Source organism: Magnolia sinica, chromosome 14 (genome assembly GCF_029962835.1).
Source record: "Magnolia sinica isolate HGM2019 chromosome 14, MsV1, whole genome shotgun sequence".
Classification (NCBI taxonomy): Eukaryota; Viridiplantae; Streptophyta; class Magnoliopsida; order Magnoliales; family Magnoliaceae; genus Magnolia; species Magnolia sinica.
In genome coordinates, this window is record NC_080586.1 from 70741698 (window position 1) to 70762655 (window position 20958).

Sequence of the window (20958 nt, forward strand, 5' to 3'; positions counted from 1 at the left end):
CCGGCCTAATCCGACCGTTCATCCGACGTTGTGAGTGTATGGGAGGATAAAAAACTCTTGATTTTTTGCGTTATCCCATTTTTTGTTGGGCCCACAAGGGTGGGACCCACCTTAACCATGTATGGAGTGTATGGTGGACCCCATAGTGGCGGGAGGCCACCCCAATGGCTGGATCTTTCTTCCTTTGCTTTTTCTTTCCCCTTCCTTTCCCTTTATTCTTCTTACTTTGATAGTATTGTGGGGCTCACACGTCGAAACGCTGTTGGAGAGCGTGCTCCGCATGCTATCATAGCGCGGACCACCTTGTGTGGCCCACCGTGATGTTTATTTTCCATCTAACCTATTGATTTTGGTCACACAGTTTTGGATGGTGGAAAACCACTAAGATTAGGTTGATCCAAAGCTCCTTGGCCCACTATGAACTGGCCAATTTGATGGGTGAAGTGGATTTTCTATGTGGGCCCTACCACTCCTTAAATCTGAAAGAGAGGGGGGGCAGCGGCTGCTGCCACTGGATGCAACGTCGTCTAGAAACGCCGTTGCTTGGTTTGGGAAGGCCACCGAGTGGGCCCCACCATGGTGTGTGTGTGTGTGTAATCCACGTCGTCCATTCGAATCCCTAGCTCATTTTAGGCATCGAGCCAAATTTGATCAATATCTTAGGTGGGCCACACCGTGAGCGACATGGGGGGGGGGGGGTTGAAATGGGTTCCCACCTTGATGAATTTATTAGATCTACACCGCTCATTTGTTTTCCCAGCTCATTTTAAATGTTGAGCCCAAAAATGAAGTTGATCCAACCCTCAGGTGGACCACACCACAAGGAACGGTGGGGCTGGGCAACCAGCGCCCCCATGCAGATGTGGGAGTGGTGCCCCCACTCGTGGGACCCACCTTGATGTATTTGGTCGATCCACGTCATCCATGTATTTCTCCATATCATTTTAGGCCATAGGCCGAAAAATGAGGAAGATTCGAGTCTCTCTCTCTCTCTTTCTGATTTAAGGGGTGGTGGGGCCCACTTAGAAAATCTAATCTGCCCATCGGAGGGACCAGCTCATGGTGGGCCAAAGAGCTTTAGATAAATCTAATCTTGGTGGTTTTCCACCGTCCAAAATTGCGTGACCAAAATCAATAGGTTAGATGAAAAATAAACATCACAGTGGGCCACACAAGGTGGTCCAGGCTGTTATAGCATGCGAGGCACGCTCTCCAACAACGTTTTTACTTGTGGGCCCCACAACACTATCAAAGTAGGAAGAAGAAAGGGAAAGGAAAGTGATGTAGAATTATGCAAAACTAGCTGTGTGACTAAGATTTAATTTAAAATCAAAGGACTATATAAAAATCACCATGCCAAAGTGTAATGCACATGCAAACAACGTGAAGCCCAGGAGATGATGGGTATGATTCAAGGCCAAATCATAATCATTAGCCCTTTGGCCAAACAAAGCACTCAGAAAATATGGCTTAAAGAAAAATATTTTCCAACTAGCATAGGAATAATTTGGGTACAATAGGTGAAAGTTTGAACGCAAACGACTGAAATTAAGTTGCCTTTTATGGACAAAGGAACACAACCAATTCAAAATCAGATCAAGCGGGCCCCACACGTGCGTGCAGCAGTCACACCGGTGGTCGAACGGTCACACGTGTGGGTTGATTGTGTGATCCATGCACGGGTCGGGTCTGTAAATGATTGAAGATGGGTTTAGGTGGCCCATAGGATCAAGTAAAATAAAATCCAAGTGAGAATAATGAAAAGATCTTATCTTAGAATTGAAGATTCAAAAAGACCTACCACCTACGATTCATTAAGCACGAAGCAGAAGAGGAAGGATCTTAGGGACGGATGATAGAGTGACCTCACACCTTCTAGGCTTCTATCCAAGATCTAGCCTTCACAATGATGAAGGAAGAAGAGAACTCCTACAAGGCCTCAGATTTTTCTCCAAATTCATAATAGATAGGGTTGGACATCCCTATCCCTCTTACTTTATTTTATAGCAAAAATTTGTTGAAATGACAATTCTATCCCTTTAGAAACAAAAGCAAAATACCCATTATGTCCTAAAGGTTAAAAAGTCTAATCTACCCTCCCAAAAACTATCTTATGTAGCAAATAGATGTCCACTGTCCAATCACAAACTAAAATGTCCAAATCATCAAATAACATAAAAGAATTAACTGACAAAAGGGTCCAACATAATCCAAACATTGGATAGCGCCATGATGGGACACAAGACTATCTAATGGATGGATAATCATGTAGACGATGATCAACGGTAAGATGATCTCCAAATATGATCCATGTCATCCATGCTTTTTTAATGCTCGCCGATGACCACTGGTGATCACCATTAGTCGCCAAAGTGAAAGTGCCAACATAGCCTGTCGACGCCTACGTCTCTGATATGTACAGAGTGGTGGTGTGATGTCCGCATCAGAAAAGGAAAGAAAAAGCAAGGCAAGAAAGATCTGGCCATCGTGGCGGCCCCCGTCACTATGGGGTCCACCATACACTCTCAATGTGGGTCCAACCCTTGTGGCCCCACCAAAAATGGGATAACACAAAGGGAGGGTTTTTATCCTCCCATGCACTCACAACGTTGGATGAACGGCCGGATCGGGCCGGATCGATGATTGGACGGTCCACCAAGGTCCTCTCCACACCTAATCTCCTCTAGTCTCTCTTTTCTTTTCTCTTCCTCTTAACCTCTAGATCTCTTCCTAATCTCTCTCAAGCTCTCTCTTTTCTCAAACCATCTCTCTAATATTTCTTTATTTTCTCTCCCCATCTCTCTTCTCAAACTTTAGCAAAAAAAATGGGAATGAAAAAGTTCATACGTAGGAAGGCTTTTGAGGTAGGGAATTTGGGATAGGGTAGAAAGGAGAGAAAAAGATAAGAGGAATGATGAGTGTTGATTCTTGGGGCTTCTCTTACATGGGGAAATGAAAAAGGTGATGGGGGTAGGTGGTGATAGATTGATGGGATGTGATTGGACTATCTCGAGATTTGTACAAGTGGGGCTTGTGCCATGTGTGCGTTGTGCGGCCCACCTTGGATTGTGTAAAAAGCTGCAATTTCTAATCTGGGTGTCAAAATGGGGCGTGCCACACGGCTTTGGAATCGCAGGGTCTGCACGATCGCCAAGGTAAAGTCTCAGGTCGTTTTGGTACTGAAATAGGGTTACGATCGAAGCTCACCGATCTGGTATGCCCGAAACGTCCCGACACTGAAAACGAAGCGTACAATCAGTCTCACAGGGTTACGGGTCTTACATTATTGATTCAAGGGCTACTTATCATATAATAGGTATATCTAGTTCTTTTTCTTTATTTACTCCTAATCCAAATTTAGTTAGTGTGAAGTTAGCAGATGGTGCCCTAACACTTATTGGAGGGGGCTAAGGGTACTGTATATGTTTCTCCACCTGTCCTTGTCATATGCCTTATTGATTCCTAATGTTGTGTTTAATTTGCTATCAGTAAGGTTACAAAGGATCTGGATTCTGGATTGTAGTGTGACTTTTATTATGATTGTCGTGTTTTCCAGTACCTGTAGATGAAGATGTTGCTTGGTGGTGGACATGAAAATGATGGTTATATATATATATATTTTATTTAAATACTTCAAGTCATATTAGTGAGCGTCTTAGGGGTCATTTGGCACCATGGATTTGGGGGGATTTGAGGGAATTTCAAATCCCCTGGTTGTTTGGCAGCATAAAGTTACTGGGGTTTTCAAATCCCCTCAAAGAGGGGGTTTGAAATCCACGGTGAGAGCTTGGATTACATTTAAAATCCTTCCAAGAGTTGCGTGTGTAACATGTGTGCCACCAGACTATTATTCTATTGGGCACATGACCCACTAATGATATCCAAAAACAATTAGATTATCAATTGAATCACTATAATTACTTTAATATGATGATCAACACCGTCCAAACATTGTCCATGTAAATCAATGGTTAAAAATCGTTGGTTAGTCACTCGGACATGATCTTGTGCTTGTGGCCCATTCGAGACGTGGAATTTCATCATTTTCGGGCAAAGCATATATTTCAACGGGCTTTTTACAACCATTGTGTCAAACATTACATACGTCACTAATTAGAGATTTTAAAGTTGAATTAGTAATTAAATTCAAACCCCTGTAAATATACCATGCATAGCTACTTTTGGATTAAAATTGATTCCCAATCCAGGGTGCCAAACACACATAGGAGGATTTCAAATCCACGCTCCCAAATAGGCCCTTTGTGTCAAGAAGGAAAACCTTTTCATCTCGCATTATAGGTTTGATCATCTTTTGAGTCTAGTTTGTCTTTATTACTTGCGTCAGTCGAGTTTAATGATATCAAAAACTTACAGTGTGAGGTTGTGTCTTAGCCAAACACTAAGTCAATTTATCCTCTTGTGGAGAAACAGTCCAACAAAAGTTTTTCGTTGATTCATTCGGATGTGTGAGGTGCATTCTTATTATTTCTAATGGATTTAAATACTTTTGTCTCGTTTATTGATGATGCATCTCGTATAATGCTGATTTATTGGATGAAAATTAGAGATGAGCTTAGCTCTATTTTCAAAGTATTTCATAGTTGGGTAAAAAATCAATTTAGTGTGAATTTTAGAACTCTTCGTACAGATAATGCAAAAGAGTATGTTTCCCATACCATGTTTTCTTGATTTCATAAGCATTGTATTAATTCTTAGACCACATGCGCATATACACCGCAATAAAATGGAATTACTAAAAGGAAAAAATAGACATTTTAGAAGTCACTCATGCTCTCTTCGTTGGTATGTTTGTTCCCAAATCTTTTTGGTTAGATGTTGTTCTCACAGCCTGTTATTTGATTCATCGTCTTCGTACCAAGCTTCTTGCCAGAGAGTCACCTGTCCACTTTTTTTCAGCCTTCCATCCAATCCTTGAAATTCCATTGCGGGTCTTTTGTGTGTATTATGTATATAATACTAATACTCTTAGAAATAAATTATTAAATTGAGTTGTCAAATGCATTTTTTTTTTTTTTTGGGATAATTGTCTTTATAAAAGGGGTATTAATGTTTTAATCCAATTACTAAAACGTTATGTTTCTACGGATGTAAAGTCTGTTGAAGACACTTCGTTTTATTATTATTATTATTATTATTATTATTATTATTTATAATGGAAAGGGGGGCACCATTCTTGGTTCTTCTTGTCCCTGTCCTCGAGTTTGATGAAAATACTGTCTATTTCTTCCAAACTCGATAATGCTAGAGATAAGGTTGCTACTGATTCTACTAAGTCCAACCTGAAGGTGTATGAATGAAGAAATGTTTGTAATCCTATTCTTTTTCAGGACACCATGAAGCATGCTCCATTGGCTGTAAGTACTAATAGTGTTGCTACTCGTTCGCCTATTTATGTTGATCAATATTTATGCGATTCTTCCATGGACTTTCCTGTAGCTATTAGAAAAGCACAACAACAACAAAAAAAAAAAAAAAAAAAAAAAAAAAACCAATGTACCTCTCATTCCATTCAAAGCTTTGTTTCCTATTAGCACAAGTCCTTTGTTTATGCTATTGAGTGCTCTTTGTCCACCATTTCTAAAAATCTTAAGGACCCTTTTATTTCTCCTATGTGGCGACAAGTTGTGGAGGAGGAGTTGGTAGTTCTTGAAAAGAATTTTACATGGGAGATGGCTGTGTTACCAACTGAGAAGAATCTTGTAGGTTGTCGTTAGGTGTATGCACTCAGTATAATCTTTATGGAAGTATAGCTCGACATAAAACTCACCTTTTAGCTAAAGGCATTACGCAAACTTTTAGTGAGGATTATTCCGAAACCTTTTCTCCTGTTGCTAAGATGAACTCTATTCATGTGATTATTCCTCTTGTTGCCAATTTGCATTGGCCCCTGCATTAACTTGACATTAAAAATGTCTTGTTGAATAGTGATCAATGTTGTCATGTGTGACTGCATATGTGCACATGTAGATCACATGTGCGATCATGGCACATATGCGAAAATATGCATATGTGCCATGATCATATATGCATATTTGAAAGGAAGAGTGAAAGGTATGTCGTCTGAAGAAGGCGATATATGGTTTGAAGTAGGCTCCCCGAGCCTGATTCGACAAGTTTAGTGGGGCCTTGAATGGTATTAGATTTTCTCGCATTCATTTTGATCATTCTATGTTTGTCAAGAGGGATGTGAATGAGATCATTATTGCTAGTGTCTATGTGGATGATATTCTTATTATAGGTGATGATGCTAATGAGATTTCTGAGTTGTAACTATATCTGAGCAAGGTGTTTGATATCAAAGACCTAGGACCGCAAAAATATTTCCTTGGAATTGAAGTCTCTTGTTCCAAAAAGGTTATAGTTTTGTCTTAACAAAAATATGCCATTGGTTTGTTCACTTCAACTGGTAATCTCGGTGTCAATCCTATTGATTCTCCATTGGAAATCAATAAGAAGCTCAGGGCAGATGATGGAGAATTTCTTGATGATCCTCACATGTACCAGCTCTTGGTTGGGAGATTGATATATTTGATGATCACTCGTCTAGATCTGTCTCATGTTGTTAGTTTGGTTAGTCAGTTCATGCATGCTCCTTGTTCTTGCCACTTTGAAGCAGTTCGCTGCATCTTCCGCTACATTCTGGATGTGGCCTCTTATTTAGCTTACATGATAAACTTGATATTTAAGGATGACTCGGATGCAGATTGGCCATGTTCTCCAGATGATTGTCACTCTACGTCAGGCTACTATACTTTTTACAGTGGCAATTTAGTTACCGGGAAGACTAAGAAGCAGATAGTTGTGCCTTCGTCCAGTGTAGGCCGAGGCTCTCTCTCTCTCTCTCTCTCTCTCTCTCTCTCTCTTTTCTACAGGGAATTGGTGTTCGCGTAACAGCAATTATAGCCCGTATCACAACATGTCGGCGGTGGCTTTTACGGCCACCATTACCGTTATGGAATGCCTTGTATACAACCATATGGTGTATTCTTGCTGTATGGTTTTTATACTAGTACCAAAATACAATCAAATTTTTATCTGAGTCCATTAGTAGCTTCTCATTGGACTTGTAGGCCCCACAATCGAGTCTGTTGGTGTTTTTATCCATCTGATTCTGTGTGGGCCTGCAGGTCTATTGGACCATTGGTTATTGGGTTCATGTAATGAATCTGTGGGTTCCAGTCTAATTGGACTATAAGGGCCTGTTAGATTTCCCAAATCCTCTGTAAATGCATTGCAAATTGGTAATAATTATTTCCTTTAGTAATTACCGCATCGTTCTCGAGGGTTGATTTGACTCATATTTTTTTCAATGCTAAAATTGAGGATGCTGCCAAATATATGTGGGGCCTGCTGTGATGTATGTGGCTTATCCACACCGTCCATCCGTTATGCCAACTGAATTTAGGCCATGAGCCAAAAAATGAGGCAGATTCAAAGTTCAAGTGGACCACAGCACAGGAAAAATGGAATCGAACACTCACCGTTAAAAACTTCTTGGGGCCACTGTTTACTTTGGTGTGAGCCACTTGAGTGCTGGATCTGCCTCATTTTTCGGCTCATGTCTCAAAATGTTTTGGTAAAACGGATGGACGGTGCGGATGTCATATACATCACGATGGGGCCCACAAATATAAGCCAGTCCTTTTGGACTGGTTTTCAAAGCAGAAATACCTGCCTATTTTCAAACAGGGTGAAATTGTAATAATTGGTTTTTTACAGGGCATTTACAGTGAATTTGGGAAATCAAACAGGCCCTAAATGCTGGTCTATTATCTGATCATACAGCATGGGTTCCTTTGTAGACCCTACTTGGTGGATCAAATGATTTTGCATCAGAAACGAGTAAAAGATCATGTACAATGGATGTACAAGTGCAAAGTTATGCCTCTTGGAAGTTGACCTTTTCAGGACCCTGAGGAATTTTAAGATGTGGGACCTCTTTTCTCCATTTGCTCGTCATGGCTTCATTTTGCAGTTAGTGCTTTTCACTTTTTATCTCTAGGCTATCCAATGTTTCTTCTTCTAAGCCTTCTATCCTCAGGTGCTTGTTTTGGAAGGCCTACTAATTTGGATTACATCATTAAGACAGCTCTAGAGTGAATTATTGCACGTATATGCTTTGGGTTGTTAATTTGGGTACTATTAAACAACTGATTTTCTAATAATATTATGCTCTTATCTATTGTGATTATTAGGTTGGGTTTATTTGGTAAACTTGCTCTATGCTGGCAACATTTAACTATTTTTAGTGTTATGTTGTATATTGCTTGATTCATAACAAAGAAAAAAGAAACTATTTGCTTCTTGGTTACATGGGATGGGATGATACTTCATTTTCTACACTTCATTGTCTGCAATTATAAGCTAATCAAATGCTTAATGATGCGTAAGGCCTATTCGTAGAACTTGATATGAATATGATGAATGCCTTGGACTTAACTGCTTTGATTTATATCTTAGTTTTCTGCTAATGTGGGTTTTGTCTTATGCAGTGGCTTCTGCAACCCTGCTGATGTTGAAGCTTTTACTGAAGAGAAAAAGAAAACTCTTCTTCTTAAACGTCAGGGTAAGGGAGCTGATTTTGTTCGTGCAGTAGATGAGATTATTGATAGCTATGAAAAGTCAAAGAAACAGAACCAAGATGAGTCAAATTCGGGCGATGAAGGCACAGTGTCGAATGCTGGGAGTTTGGATGGTTCTAAAGGCAAGTCTTGGGTGAAGAGTCCAACACAAAGCCCTGCGCCAATGCATGAACCTCAGTCAGAAACGCCTCATTCTTCTATAGTCAGAAGCGACTCGTGCAATCCTATCGAAATTCCTGTGCCTTCGAAGGAAATCACTGATCCACATTGTATGCAGACAGAATCTGAGGAGCCAGCTAAAAATACTTCCAGTCAGGATCTTAGAGAAGCACCTTCATCTATTCCTAAATTGTTGAGAAAGAGGTCAAGAGAGACACCCCTTCAGAGCTGTGTGATACAGAGAAGGCCAGTGGCAGTTCGCAGGTCTAGAAGTTCATCAAGGGTTGAACACTCTAAATTTCCGAAGCCTGTCATGCCGGTAATGGATGGCATAAGCCACGAACCTATAGGAAGGAATAAGCTTATTAGGAAATCACCTGACCACTCCACTTGCCATGATATAGATTCACTTGCTTGTTCTGCGGCTACTGTTTCTAACTGGAGTGATGAAGACATTGGATCTGAAGCATTAGCAATGGAATCTGAGGCTGTTAGTTTAAACAAGGGAAGCACAATAGAGTCTGGTGGCAAAATTGAACACTCTGGGGTTGTCTCTGAGGATTTCGAGAATGGCGTTGAGTTGAGTGGAAGGCTTGAACTCCAGACTACGGCTGGTGTGCTCAAGAAGAAACGGAAACCAAACAGAAAGCGAGTTACTCATGATACAGAAACATGTCTGAAATTGGAGAAGGAGACAAGTTTAGAGGTAGTTGGGTCAATTAAAAACCTTCCAACTTCTCCCAATGATTGGGAAAGGTCAAGTGAGAGATTTCACAAGGCAGATGGTGATGAGCATTTGCCTCTAGTAAAACGAGCCAGGGCTCGTATGGGTAAACTATGCGCAGAGACTAAGCAGGTTGATGATTCTGTATATACTAAAGAGACATCTGTACAGGAGGCTCTAATGAATCATTCAGGGAAATGTACCATGGCCTTTAGTCATGATGATAACTGTCCTGCTGATAGCACCTCGTTGGGGGTTAAGGAAGCTGTAAATAACTCATCACCTTCAAAATCGTTTACTCATTTTGCAGAAAATGATCCAGAGCTTTGGAAAACCAAGAAATATCATTTGAGAGGTGGTTCAGTGGATGGTGAAGCTGCTTTGCCTCCCTCTAAACGCCTTCATCGTGCTCTAGAAGCAATGTCTGCCAACGTGGCTGAAGCTACATATGCTGAAGACCCAAGACCCACAGAAATCCTATCAAATGGGTGCAGGACTCCCAATGAGTCAACTTTTCTCTGTGCTGCTGCTGATAACAGAGTGGGTAGTACTATAGAAAAATGGGATGCACACTCTTCTGGTAACGATACATCTCATGATAGTACATCTGGATTGGCTTTGATATCAGCCCCCCCAAATCCTGAGGAAATCACAAAGATTTCTTCAGATGCAAAACCCGGTGACATGCTTTGTGGAAATTATAGCTTCCCAAAACATGAGGACTGCAAAGAAGTGCTTATAGAGGCTGGAAATTATGCGGATGCCATACACTTTGATGGTTCATCCATTAAAACTGCCAAAAATAAGATCCATGTCGAAAATCCACAACCTTGTTCATCTCAGTGTGATGAACAGGGTAATATTAAACCTAGTCAAAGTGCATCCAAGCAGTCTTCACATGTCACAGAAGATGGCAACAAGAAGTTTTTGGTACCAAGCAAGGAGCCTACTGATGATGCCTTCAAGGGGGAGGGTGACTATTATCAAGCAGACAAATCAGATGGAGAACATGAAATTTTGGAACCTATTTCACAGAGGCTGGATTCAGTTTCCAAGGCTGAAGATGTTGGCAGTTTGTTGCCTCTAAATGGTACTGGTATGCCTCTGTCAGATGCAGATGGAGGCTGTCCAACTACCAAGACTTTGAGGTCTCAGTCAGACGAGAACAGCAAAGTTAGGGAGATGTAAGCTTTTCATAATAGTTTGTTGTAACTAGTCATGTTCTTTTATTCTCTATGGTTTTCTTCATATGCATTCCACACTTTACCATGCTGCTTGAGCTGTGTTGCACCCCCACATGATGTATATGCAGAATCCAAACCATGCATATGGTGTGTCACCTCATGGTCACTATACATCCCAAGAATCATACTGATCCAAAATTCTGGTGGGATACCACAGGGTGCAATGTATCAGCCCACCTGAGTTTTTGAATTGCCTGTTTTTTGGTGTAAACATGGTGAACACCATATTCTATCTAGAAGTTGCTACTGGTCGTCAACCTCCCTATGCCCTCCATTGTTCTCTCTGTTGCTCACCTGAGTTATGTATCTGGCTGGGTTTTGGCATCTAGGCCAGGCCTAACATGGTTGGGCTCACTAGATGCATGGTGTGGATTCCACATACACATCACGGTGGGACCTGCGCGGCTCAAACACACAGTAGCTTAATATGCATTCAAATGCGTGTGAACAGAATTCTATTTTTTGAACAAAAATAATACTTGAACACAATTTTAAGTCTACTATGCTTGTTGCCTTTCTTTTTGCTTGTTCCAAAATTCTTTAGCATTTGTGCTAATATGCTCAAGGTATTATTCATTATGGCATTGCAGGTGTGAGGTTGAAAAAGAAGTAAAAGGTAAACGAATGCCAAAGGACAGAGATGCTTACTTAGACTTGACATCCATGAAGGCTTTGATTGCAGCTGCTCAGGCAAAGAGACATTTTTCTCGTTCTACTTCCATCTCCGACAATGCCTCAGATGATAAGGTTTCTTTTGATGCTGTATCAAGCTCACCTCCAGTCCATGTGATCAATTCTTCCGAGCGAGCGTCTCCTACCAATGCCTTGATGCACCATGTTCCTGCTTTGGATGATGGGAATGGTATCCCAGTTAATGGTAGAAGTCCTGGTGCTAGTGCACACCGGAAGAATTCTATGCATGTACTTGATATGGATGAAGAAAGAAGATTTGACTCAATGTCAATTCATAGACTGAAACCCATAGGCAAATGGACGGGTCAGGCTGAAGCAAATGTTGTGTGGAAATCTTTCGAGGCTGTGCTTGGGACATTATCAAGGACAAAAGAGAGTATAGGTCGGGCAACACGCCTTGCAATTGACTGTGCCAAATATGGGATTGCTGGTGAGGTAAGGGCATTCCTGTTACCTTTCCTTCTCTCATTATTATTTGGATATATGTTTTGATCACATAAGATTCACTCAAATCAATCAGCATGCTTTGCCACTTAATAACTTATTTTTCTTGCCATGTGCATGATCTATATACATTTCAAAACCTGATGTCATTATGCTCTTTCCAATCTTTTAAAACATTGATCAGAGTTTATATTTATGTCTCTTCTGTTTCTTTGTTCTTTAAAAAAAATCAGCTGAATATTTATTTAAAGTAAAAGATCAAATAATCTAAAAGATATCTATGCATGTTGCATTTATAAGAATGAAATTAAATTTGATTCTTCAAAGGAAAAGAAAAGACAAATTGGAAACTGTACTTGTTTATAAATGTAAAATTCCAAGCATGCAAATTGACATGAAGAAGTTGCTGAAGCCAGTCTTTGTTCAAAATATCAGTGTGGCATTTCTAATATTTTATTGCACATTTTTTACTTCTTTGTGGGTTTTTTCTTGACACTCTGATTTTCTGTACTTTTTAACATTTGTCAGTTTCTTTCTGGGGGTGTTAGATAGAAGTCAGAAAGTTGATTAAATCTGTCCAATTGAAGGACTGATTTTCAGTTTTCATACCGTATATTGCCCATCTTGCTTTGTAACGTTGCTTCCTTCATCGCATCATTTTTGGACCTTTAAATTGTGGCGACGGATTGTTTTTCTATGGTTGGATGAGAGGTAGTGTGGGCTCCCCCCTGCCACAGGAATTTGTTGGAAGCCAAGATTGCTGAGACGTTGCAGGTCCTTGGGAAAGTTACTTTCCATTGAAGACTTGATGTTTTGGTTCGAGAATCGGTCCGGAAAATTGTTGGTCATATTGCTCTTTAACCTTGTTTCCGATGCATTGGATCCCCCCCCCCCCTCTTTCATTTTTTGGCTTTTACGGTGCTCCTCCCCTCGTGGTAATCTTCGTCTGGTTAGTGGCTAGGAAAAAGGATTCTAACTGTTGACTACCTCCAGAGAAGAGCATTGATCCTCCCCAATGTTTGTCTGATGTGTATGAGAAGTGCGGAGACGATTGATCATCTCTTCATTCATTGTTCGTTCGCGACTAGTGTTTGGAGTCTCCATGCTTCATGTAGACTGGGCGATGTCGGGTTTGGTTTGGGAGAGATGCTTTGGGTTTGTCATGGATGGAATCCGGATCAATCTCACAAAATCTTTTGGAGGCTGACTCTCATGGCGGGGCTTTGGTCCATTTGGGGAGCTGAAAATGGGAGATGTTTTAGGAATGTGGATATGGGAGTCAATGGGGTTATTTGTAAAGTTAGTGGTCTTGTAAAGGAATGGTCAGCGATGGTTAAAACTGCTTAGGCCAGTTTTAGCTGATTCGTTCTTTTTCCTTGTTTTGGGCCTTGCTCTTTGCTTTTGGTTTCAGTCGTACTTCTACCAATTGCAGTACATAATGCATGATAGACATTGAACTGGATACATTTGAGTACACTTTGGATGCTCAAAAAAATGAAGAATAAAAAATTCAGTACTTCTACCAATTGCAGTACTTAATGCATGATAGATATTGAACTGGATACATTTGAGTACACTTTGGATGTCATAACGGAGGCAACTTGACATTTGTTAGTGTTGATGCAAAACTTTCTCTTCTTGGTGTTTTTATATAATTTGTTTGATGTAGGTGGTTGAACTTCTTCTTCATAATTTGGAAAGCGAGTCAAGCTTACACCGAAGGGTGGATCTGTTCTTCCTTGTTGATTCTATTATTCAGTGCTCTCGGGGCCAGAGAGGTATTTCCGTGATTGCCTTCGCCTTTGATGGTGATGGATGATATATACCGTACCCAGATGATGCTTTAAAGAATTTAGTTGAAAATTTGCAGGTGGCATTGGAGATATGTTCCTTTCAGCTGTCCAACCGGTGCTTCCTCGTTTGTTGTCTGCTGCTGCTCCTCCCGGAAATGCTGCCAGAGAAAATCGCAGGCAATGCCTTAAGGCATGCAATTGTACTGTTGCTTCCCCACTTTCTGTTTATTTGGTTTAATTCTAGTATTCAGATACATCTCTTTTTTTTTTTTTGAAAAGGTCCTGAAGCTTTGGCTAGAAAGAAAAACCTTTCCAGAATCCATTGTTCGGCACCACATGCGAGAACTGGATTCTAATGATGGATCATTCACTAGTTCCTTTTCTCGCCGACCGTCAAGAACAGAGAGGTCTCTGAACGATCCTATAAGGGAAATGGAGGGAATGCTCGTTGATGAGTATGGAAGGTTTGTTACTCTCTCTCTCTCTCTCTCTCTCTCTCTCTCTTTCTACCAAGTTCCGCTGGGTATTTTCTTACAACCATCTTACTGGATATTAATATTTGGCCTCAGCAACACGAGTTTTCAGCTTCCGGGTTTTGTCATGCCTCGTATGATTGATGATGATGAGGAAGAAGATGCTACTGATGAAAAGAGTTTTGAGGCTGTCACCCCTGAACAGAATTCTGGAAACGGCGATGAGCAGGCAACTTCTGCATTTGCTACTGAAAAGCATCCACATATTTTGGAAGATGTTGATGGTGAGCTCGAAATGGAGGATGTGTCCCCTTCCTGTGAAGCTGAAATGAACTCTGGACATAATGTTATGGGAACCGATACTGTGCTATCTTCCCACTGTCAGTTCGACCAACGGCCTTTGCCGTTTGCCCCTCCACTCCCTGAAGAGATGCCGCCATCTCCTCCCCCTCTCCCGTCTTCCCCTCCACCAGGGGCTCCCCCTCCCCCTCCCCCTCCCCCTCCCTCAGCACTAACTCATCCCTCTGCTGATACTATGGACTCTCAGCACTACCAGAGTGCAAATGTAAGTATCCCATCCAGATCAATTTTGTTGGTTTTGAGATTTATTTCTTTTTGGTTGGAGATGAGTCGGAAGTGTCATGTTGATAATATTCTGAAATTGCCTTCATGGATACATCTCTGCCTGCAGAGTATGCAAAGCCATGTGCCACAATCTGTTAGTCAGCAGCCAAACGTGCCAAATACGAACTCGACATCCTTGGATACAGGGCCTTATTATGCTCCTGGATACAGAGATGTTTCAACACAGATGACAACACCCGTTTCTTCTTATAGTTCCAGTTCTTACAGTGGTTTTAGCTCCCATCCCTCTATGCCTACTGGGAATGATATGCAGCAGTTAGGTGGGGCAACACTGCCTAATAAGGCACATCATCTTCATCCGCCCCCTCCCACCGTCTCAAACCAGTTCTCGTATGTACGGGCAGACACACACCAAAGGGCAGAGTCTTGGATGGGTTGTTCTTCCTCTCATTCTGCTAAAAATTCGCAATTTGGACACGAAGCGCTCAGTGAACATTCATACAGTCATCGAGGGAGGATGGGTCCTTCCCAACATGAGATTGATGAAAGACGTAGATTTTCTGCACCTGTTCATTCAGGTAGTGCCTTCTACACTAACTTCTAGATATGGTTACTTGTATTTGTGATGGAAGCTCTTGCCAACCAAATTTCTTTTTCACTTCTTTTCCTTTTTTCAGCCGGTCCTGGGCATCCTAATAAGGCTGAAGCGTCATATGCTCCAGTTCCCTATCGCCGTCCGCCGTCAGAACATGCACCAATCTCAAATAGTGGGTGGTCTATTCCTTCCAGGGGATTGAATTATCGGCACCCTGTAACTACATTGCGACCCCCACAGGATAATCAAATTTCTGGAGCAAATGGAGGTGCGTTATTTGGAAAATAGCCACTTTATTGTTTTATTGAATCTTAAATAAAAGAAGGTGAGGAGCACTTTGGACAGGAGCTGTCGATGCGGCTGCCCTCTCCTCTCTAGTTTGTTTTCCTTTCCTGTTATTTTATTTTATTATTATTTTTAAAATTTTTATAATTCCCCCCCCCCCCCCCCCCTTGTATGGGAAACACGAATAACGCTTGAGAATCTGTGGGGCCCATTATGTTGTGTTTGCAACTTCCCCTCCATCTATCAGGTGATCCACTATGTGATAGGTCATCGGGACAGACATCTGACCTATCAACAACTCAAGTTGGCCACACCACATAGATGTTTGGACATTTTTGCCCTCACAAATAGTTTTTGGAGGGACGCTGCGGATCGAACATTCAAGAGGACATGAAAGACCTTTTTACTACGTTTTAAGGGTTTTTTAGGAATTAAAAAATCTGCATCGGACAGCTTAGATTTCACCAGCAAAAGCAGCCAACATCTTGCATTTTACCTGCAAAAAGCCTGATGAATGCCTACTTTTCTCTGAGAAATACTTTGGTACTCGGTAGAGAGAGATGGATGACACACAGACAGACAGAAATTATTGAGAAATTGATGTGGCATACAAGTAATTCAAATAAACTGTCCAAACTATGGGTAATAGCTTAGTTGTGTCATGAACCAAAACCTACTTTTATTCGGTTATCTAATTATTAGATTGCTGGACATTTATTGGACGGTCAAAATGAAAAATATCCAAGGGTTTTATTTCCAAAAACAAGTATCCACAAATCTGAGGTTAGGATTGTCCAAACGATTTGATTGTTGAACTTTAAATTAGTGGGGAGTGGGTTCCCCATTTAGTCGGTTTAATTTGAGTTAATATATTCCACTTGTACCATTTCAAGTGCCTGCTATCAGGTGCCATATGCAGCCAGAGATCATAGATCTCTCTGCTCACAAAACTCTCGGCCTGACCCTCCTGCTTCGATTTCGTTCCTCCATCCTCTCTCCGTGTGTAATGCACATGCCACATGCCCTACTGGAACAATAATGAAACGATGCTGGCCGCACCCGAGTTTGGGATGGAGTTGATTTTTTTGCTATGCACGGTGAGTATGATGTGGCTCACATGATGGATAGAGTGGATTTCATGTAAAGCATCTCGTTTCCCCATAGATCTCGGGTGGTGTACATATTGCATGTGGTACAGGCACACAACCCACGTTCCATGCAACCACAAAATGGAACATCTTTTGGTGAAATTCAGCTCTATTGCACCAGACTAGGAGCTCTTTGTTACATTTCTTTGCCCTGGGTTTGTGTATTGTAGTCCACTTCTTGCATGAATTCAAGGCTCATTTTTTTTTTGGGTCTTGCAGCTTCGAACTTCTGGAGGCCAAGATAACCATCACCATGGAGCTAGCTGTGCTGGTACATCACTGCCTTTAAAAACATAAGTAACTTCCCACGTATCGAAACTTTGGAATTTTATGTGATTGTTTCCTTACAGTTGTTGGGTTGTTGGTCTTTTTCATTCTGGACCGTGCAGAGTGTTCCTTCTCAGGTGCTTGTGATATTCTTTCTGTGAAATTAATTCCATCCATTCAAGAGAGATTTTTGGAAGAGGACTAACACCGAAAGATTGCATATTGAATCCCTGAAGGATGGCACATGCGGCCTTGGAAGACGCACATGTTGTCCGCCTCATTGTATATATGTACTCTATTATCTGCAAATGCAGACAGCGGAAAGAAAGTCATTGATGGGGGAGAGCTGTATTCTAGCTTTATGCGGTCCATGTATTAATCATCATGTTATTATTAGTTTTACAGAGACTGCGGAGAAGGAAACGCCTGCGGACTTACTGTCCATCTGTAAGCCCAAGTTTTGCAATGTAATTTATTTTTATTTTTATTTTTTTAAAAAAAATTGGAATTGCACATCCTTTTGTTTCTATAAGGATTTCAGGCGTTTCTTTTTTCTTTTTCTAAATGAGGATAGAGTTACTGCAACCCAGGCTTTGAATCGCTTAGCAACTGTAATCAAGAGTAAGTTGTGGAGATGAAACCGATTACAGTTCTTTTAGGATATGCGTTTGATTGTTGGTTTGATAAGAGATGCGGGCAGACCTTGTCATTGTAAATATAGAAATTTAATACAGAAAATTTCCTCAAAGACTAAGACTCATTTTCTTGTCAACTTCATTGCAGAAAATCCCCCCCTCCACACACACACACAACCCCCCAAATTAGTATCATACCCACAGGCATAGGCGCCTCCTCAGCAAACATGGCCCTGTTCCGATTCTAGGACCCAGTCCTGGGTCGGGTCTGCCCTTTAATACCCATTTCAAAATTGGGTCCAATCTCGTCGGGTACTGGTTATCTGATTGGTACACGATTATGGTGGGTATAGCATTATGAAAGGTGAGAATTAAGATACTTCACACTACAAGGGCCCGTTTGGATGCACTGTCTAAAAGGGGCTTTTGACGGGTAAATGGCCTTTTGAGCCAAACAGGTGTTTTCGATACTGTGTGTAGATGTACCAAGCCAAAAACCAATCAGATTGTTTTTAGGTTGGGAAAAGAAGGCTTGAAACCTACAAGTGTGTCCTAGTGGACCTAAATTGGATTCTCTTTTTCGCAAGTACCTCCAAGTGGGCCCTAAATCACATTCATATTTTAGGAGTGAATTGGGAGGATTTAGCAAACCCTTGATTCACATTCATATTTTAGGAGAGAATTGGGTGGATTTGGCTAAGCTCCAAGTCACATTCATATTTTTAGGAGAGAATTGAGTAGATTTTGCTAAAGCCAGCACATACGTATGAAGCGCAGCCCAGTGGGACATGATAGATATTTTGGTGTGAAAAATCAAGCCAGTTTACTCATGTGGGCCACAATGTACACATTTGATATCCCAGTTTTCTATAAGGGAGGCAATGTGCAAAATAAATAGATAAATGCTCTATCAGAGCACTGCTTCTAGTTGTGCTGGTCCACTTCGACAGTACAATTGATCAAACTGAGTTGCCCTAAAGAAGGGGTTCTTTGGAATCTTGAGAAATCCATGACTGGCCCTAACAAATAGATGTATCAAATTGTAAATTGGACCATTAAAAAAAAATAAAAATCTTGGCCATCCATAATGAAAGGCCATTGATCAAATGATTCATATTTATCAGAATTTTGTGATGTTTGCATGGTAGCCCATGAAATGGTGGACCTATTGGATCGATGGATTGGACTAAGTGTCCCAATGTAACAAGCACAACTATAACTTGATAGTACTCTTGGAGCACCTCTATAGATATAACACGTTTGACATCCAAGCTTGAGGAGCCCAACTTGGCTTTAGGCCTGACTTGGACCAACTAGCTTTGCCCCATGAATGGCCCAACAATTTTTGGATAGGACTCAGGCTCATGACTAAACTACCTAATTGGTGGTTTATGAATTAACTAGGCATATGTACTTTTCCATTGGATTGCATCCATGATGATGTATCTGTTTATCCACATTATCCATCAATTTTCTTGTATCATTTTAAGTATGAGCCTGAAAATGAAAACTGTTCGGAGGCAATACGCTTCCCTTATCCATGGTACAGGTGCAATCTATATATAACTAATCCGAACCATCTAAGTGGTAGTACCCACACTAGATGGGTCGTATCATCTTAATCATATTAACGATAAAGCTTTGATCTAATTGATGGATAATTTTTTGCCAAATTCAGACTATTGGGTATTTTCCTGAATTGTCCATCAGTTATTCACCAATCATCCATGTGGTTAATATATGGTTTTATTTTCATTTTGTTGTGGAAAAATACTCTTACGTATGGTCAAGGAAGAAAAACAAAACATAAATTCAATAGGAAAAGAGAAAATAAGAAGCCGGTAGTATAAAGATTTATATGGTTTAGCAACATGCCTACATTTGTGGTAATAATATAGAGAATTCTTCCTCATTAAAATGGAAAGAAATAAAAACTACAAAACTTCTCTATCTTCCACTCTTTCACTGTTTAAGGAATCATCAGGAGATGCATTTGGTTTCCCATTATATAGATATCACAACGATAGAAAGAAAATTTGAAAGCATATGAAAATTAGGCTTCATTGAAAAAAGAGAGAGAGAGAGAGAGGATGACATTTCTAAATATGATAGATCCTGCCTGTTTTTTTTTTTTTTTTTTAAAACACTTGCACACATAGTCACGCCGTAGTGGGATTTCACCACCCATGGGTACTCAAACCCTTTACCAGGTGTTGAAACTCCTAAGTATGATGAAGAGCCACCGCCTGTACCACAAACAATATATGGTGGCTCGACAAATTTAAGCAGCTTAAAAGTAGAAAACTACAATAAAATTTTTGATACTCCAGCCAAGTTTGATGGATGATACGTAGGCACTAAGGGCCAGTTTGGCCGGTTGGATTGGAAGGGATTGAATGGTATTAGGGTGGATGGCATGGATTTCTAGGTAATGATGGTGTTGTCAGTGGATTGTCTTGAGATCCATGGGATTGCTATATCCCTGGATTGCTATACGCAGTCTTTTTAGCACGCCTTGCCAATCCCCGGGATTAAACCTTCCCATCCCTTCTAATCCCACGAACCAAACACGTCTCAGGCAAATTTGAACGGATTAGGGTGGATTGGATGGGATTTAAAGGTAATGATGGTGTTGTAGTGGATTGTCTTAAGATCCATGGGATTGGGATCAGATCACGGACTCTGTTCGGCACGCCCGGCCAATCTCGGGATTTAACTTCCAATCCATTCCAATACCCTCCGGTTCCTTCCAATCCGACCGGCCAAACGGGCCCTAAGGAATTACTTAGAAATTGCATATAAATGATCCAATCTCTACCGTCCAAATTACAAGTTCTAATTTAGTGTTTTTTGAACTGAAAATTTTCCTTATTTGATTGTCTAACCATCACATCTGTTAACATTTTGGAGCCGATCCAAATCTCAAGTAGACAACATCACAAAAACAATATTGATTGAACGTTCACCATTAAAAACTCATCCAGTACTACAAAAGTTTTGCATATTTGCCTTTTCCCCTTCATCCCGGTCTACATGGGCTAATCAACAGGTTGGATGTCAAATAAACATTACAGTGAGCCTTAGGAGGTTTTTAATGGCAGACATTCAATCACTACTGTTTTCCTATGCTGTGGCCCACATGAGATTTAGATATGGCTCGTTTTTTAGATCAAACCCTAAAATGAACTGAAGAAATGGATGGACGGCGTGGATAAAACAAATACATCATGCTAGGTCCCACGGAGCACCAACCACTAGCCATTGGCTAGTGACGTTGACGTGAATAAATTCTACACGCATGCTTATACCA

The 20958-nt window shown here is 40.8% G+C and overlaps 1 protein-coding gene across 2 annotated transcripts in view; it reads left to right on the forward strand.

Moving 5' to 3' along the window:
- LOC131226119 (protein HUA2-LIKE 2-like) overlaps nucleotides 1-17492 on the forward strand; it is a 39931-nt gene extending 22439 nt beyond the window's left edge. Inside the window, exons 3-12 of one of the 2 annotated variants that reach the window (XM_058221820.1) lie at nucleotides 8514-10670; nucleotides 11321-11858; nucleotides 13537-13645; nucleotides 13738-13850; nucleotides 13940-14124; nucleotides 14230-14698; nucleotides 14825-15296; nucleotides 15396-15581; nucleotides 16966-17017; nucleotides 17097-17492. In XM_058221820.1, the coding sequence (XP_058077803.1) occupies nucleotides 8514-10670; nucleotides 11321-11858; nucleotides 13537-13645; nucleotides 13738-13850; nucleotides 13940-14124; nucleotides 14230-14698; nucleotides 14825-15296; nucleotides 15396-15581; nucleotides 16966-16991 (4255 nt within the window). In that variant the 3' untranslated portion in view covers nucleotides 16992-17017; nucleotides 17097-17492. The remainder of the gene's footprint in view (nucleotides 1-8513; nucleotides 10671-11320; nucleotides 11859-13536; nucleotides 13646-13737; nucleotides 13851-13939; nucleotides 14125-14229; nucleotides 14699-14824; nucleotides 15297-15395; nucleotides 15582-16965; nucleotides 17018-17096) is intronic. The other variant, XM_058221819.1, reaches the window with a different exon arrangement.
- The last annotated feature ends 3466 nt before the right edge of the window (nucleotides 17493-20958 follow it).